This window comes from Myotis davidii, unplaced genomic scaffold (genome assembly GCF_000327345.1).
Source record: "Myotis davidii unplaced genomic scaffold, ASM32734v1 scaffold328, whole genome shotgun sequence".
NCBI lineage: Eukaryota > Metazoa > Chordata > Mammalia > Chiroptera > Vespertilionidae > Myotis > Myotis davidii.
Genome location: NW_006300373.1, coordinates 627,174 through 630,457, shown reverse-complemented (window position 1 = coordinate 630,457; position 3,284 = coordinate 627,174). Strand labels below are relative to the sequence as shown.

The following is a 3,284-nucleotide window of genomic DNA, read 5'->3' as shown; positions in this document are numbered from 1 at the left end:
GTTGGCCCTGAGCCCCCGGGCCAGCACCTGGGCCCCCGCCTCGGTGATGTGGTTGTTCCCCAGCCTGGAGAGAAGGGGCGGAGGCTGGGAGAGCGCGGCATGGGGCGGCAGGTCTGCTGGGGACAGTGCAGCCTGGACAGACACCTTGGGCTCCTGCCTGCAGGATGCGTGTGTGCTAACCGTGTGGGGGCCTGCCCTGCCTGCAGGATGCGTGTGTGCTATCCGTGTGGGAGCTGCCCTGCCTGCAGGATGCGTGTGTGCTAACCATGTGGGGGCCTGACCTGCCTGCAGGATGCGTGTATGCTATCCATGTGGGAGCTGCCCTGCCTACAGGATGCGTGTGTGCTACCTGTGCAGGGGGCCTGCCTATGGCTTCTGAGACTCCATTCTCCACCAGCACAGGGACAGGAGGGGCAGAGCAGGTGGGGGGGTGGGCATGGGCAGGAGCCACAGGAGGCAGAGGTCCCAGCAGGTGGTTTCCCAGGGAGCGAGGTGACTCACTGTCATACTTTCCTCCCAGGTCAGCCCTCAGCCGAGCAGGCGCAGGGTTTGCTGGGAGGTCACAGCATCAGCAAAACCCTGCTCCCTCCCTCTGTCTTCGGCAGGAGTCACGCACCCAGCAGGGGCCGAGCCCGGGGCGGACAGAGCTGTGGGGGAGCCAGGCTCACCTCAGTGCCAGGAAGTTCTGCCGGCACTCCAGGAGCCGCGCCAGGGCCTGGGCACAGCCGTCCGTCAGCTTGTTGTTGAATAAACTGGAAAGTTCAAAAGAGAGACTTGGAGACCAGACACGCGGACAGTGACCCCCCCAAACCCAGGGCAGCCCATTCCTCCAGGATGGGAGGCACCTGCACCCTTCAGCCACGCAACGCCCGCCCAGCCCGCCCCAGCTCATAGCCGCTCCCAGGACCTGGCCCAGCCCGACTCACGCGAGCTTCTGCAGCTCCTCACAGCGCAGGGCGTGCTCGGCGAGCGTGCACATGCCGCGGTCCGAGATGTTATTATCTCTCAGGCTGCAAAACACCAAGCAAATCAGCTGGAAAAGGGAGCTCAGGAAAAGGGAGAGAAACAAATCAGACCTCAAAAGGGACGTTCGCTTATCCCCAAAGCGCCAGCATCTGTGCTTCGGGAAACGCTGCCAAGATGGAGCCCCCCAGGAGGCCAGACTCCCCCATCCCTGGCCAGCTGCCCACGTCATGCACGGTGTGGGGGATGGCTCAGGAACGGGGGACCCAGCGCTCCTGCTAAAGAACACTGGGCTCCTTGGGGAGTCACGGACCTTGGGGAAGGGAAATGGCCATCAGAGAGGCCTCCTAGAAGGTTCGGAGGTGGAAAAATAATAATAATCCTATCTAATAATAGACAAAGATTGAAATTAACCATACCTTCATTACGCCTCCCATTGGCTAATCAGCAAGATATGCAAAATTTGCATACATAGGCGCAAAGTGGCGGAGCGAAAACTGAAGGCGGCTCCCACCAGAGTGAAGGCCTGGGTCCCGGGTGCCGGAGGAAAACCGGTGCCAGCAGCCAGGGAAAGGGGAGGCCTATTGCGTGAATCTTTTCATGCAACAGACCTCTAGTCTGTATATGTAAAAGGCTAAGTGACCGACCGTCCGACCAACCGGCCAGTACATATGACATGCACTGGCAATTTAAAAATCAACATTGACTTGCGCAAGTGTAATCATGACACATTAACTCTGTGTGACCTATGTATGTTATTAGATCCCATTTCTAAACTGAGGCTCACGGACCCTACCTAAGGAATGAAGGTCACCGCTCAGAGATCTGTGTGTTTGGTCCACAAAGAAAATAACTCCTGCCCAACCAGCGTGGCTCAGGGATTGGGTGTTGACCTATGTATCATGAAGTCCCAGTTCGATTCCCAGTCAGGGCACATGCGGGGTTGCAGGCTCAATCCCAGTGTGGGGCGAGCAGGAGGCAGCCGGTCCATGATTCTCTCTCATCATTGATGTTTCTCTCTCTCTCTCTCTCCGTCTCCCTTCTTCTCTGAATCAATAAAAATATATTTAATTAAAAAAGAAAGAAAGAGAAAGACGTCTCCTGCTTCGGCTGAGAAGGTATGGCGGCCTCATGGGTTCCAGGAGAGGTTGGTCCCTGGATGAGGGCCCCATGAAGCCACCTGGGAGGCTGTGATGGACATCGGCGTTAAGACCCAACTTCTGCTTTCTGAGAGGCTAGAATAGGGGCAGGACATCCCCTCCCGAGGCAGAGAGGGAAGCTGGGGAGTCTGCATCACGCTGGCTGTCAGACAGGGGCACACCCTCTGTGCTCATCCGGCCCACGACGGGGAGAGAGGCCCACGGGGCCAGGGTAGTGACCTTCCAAAGGGGAACTCACCCTCAGATGGTACTGGAGGCGGCGAGGGTGACGCCAAAGCCTCGTCCAGAGCCAGGGCTACATGAGGAACGAAAGCTCAGGCGGCCCGGCCGGCGGGGCTCAGTGGTTGAGCATTGACCTTTGAATCAGGAGGTCACCGTCCGATTCCCGGTCAGGGCACAGGCCTGGGCTGCGGGCTCGATCGCCAATGTGGGGCGTGCAGGAGGCAGCTGATCCATGATTCTCTCTCATCATCAGTGTTCCTATCTCTCTCCCCCTCTCCCTTCCTCTCTGAAATCAATTAAATATATAGGTAGATAGATACATATACAGATATAGAAAAAGCGGAATTCCACAATCAGGTCCCTCTGGGGCCCCAGAATTCCCGTCTGGTCAGGATGTTAAAGTCTCTGATGGGGCACAAGTCACCCGTGATCTGGAGCAGTTGCTGACACAGGCATCTACGGTGAACGATGTTGCAAGTGGCATCCAGGTGGTCAGGGGCCCTCTGGAGCCGTCCACTGACAGGCTGCCAGGAGGGAACGGGAACTCAGAACCACGGGGTGGGGCTTGTGTCTCCCGGCTCTGCCACTTCCCACGCGAGCCTGAACAAGTCACGTCACGTCTCTGAGCCTCAGGTGTAGGCTGATGGGGAGAAGAACGTCCCTGCGTCAGCCGGGGTGGCTGTGCGGCTCAGAGGTTGCTCTGGGGAGTGTGTGGCACAGTGCCCATCACCAGGCTGCCCTATGAGTGGGGTGGGCAAACTTTTTGACTCAAGGGCCACAATGGGTTCTTAAACTGGACTCAGAAGAAGGAGCTGCGGCGTGTTTCCCGACGTTGCCATGTTAACACTGCTGCTGGGGAAGGAGCGGAGGGGAGAGCAACAGAACCCTCCGCTCTTTCGGCTCCGCGGGCGGATAGAACAGCCGAACAGCCGGATCCGG

The 3,284-nt window shown here is 58.2% G+C and overlaps 1 protein-coding gene across 1 annotated transcript in view; it reads right to left on the bottom strand.

Annotated features, from left to right (window-relative positions):
• Positions 1-3,284, bottom strand: part of NOD2 (nucleotide binding oligomerization domain containing 2) — a 22,320-nt gene that overhangs the window by 9,583 nt on the left and 9,453 nt on the right. The window contains exons 6-8 of the mRNA XM_015572641.1: positions 927-1,010; positions 669-752; positions 2-64 (exon numbers count right to left, since the gene is read on the bottom strand). Coding sequence (XP_015428127.1) covers positions 2-64; positions 669-752; positions 927-1,010 — 231 coding nt within the window. The remainder of the gene's footprint in view (position 1; positions 65-668; positions 753-926; positions 1,011-3,284) is intronic.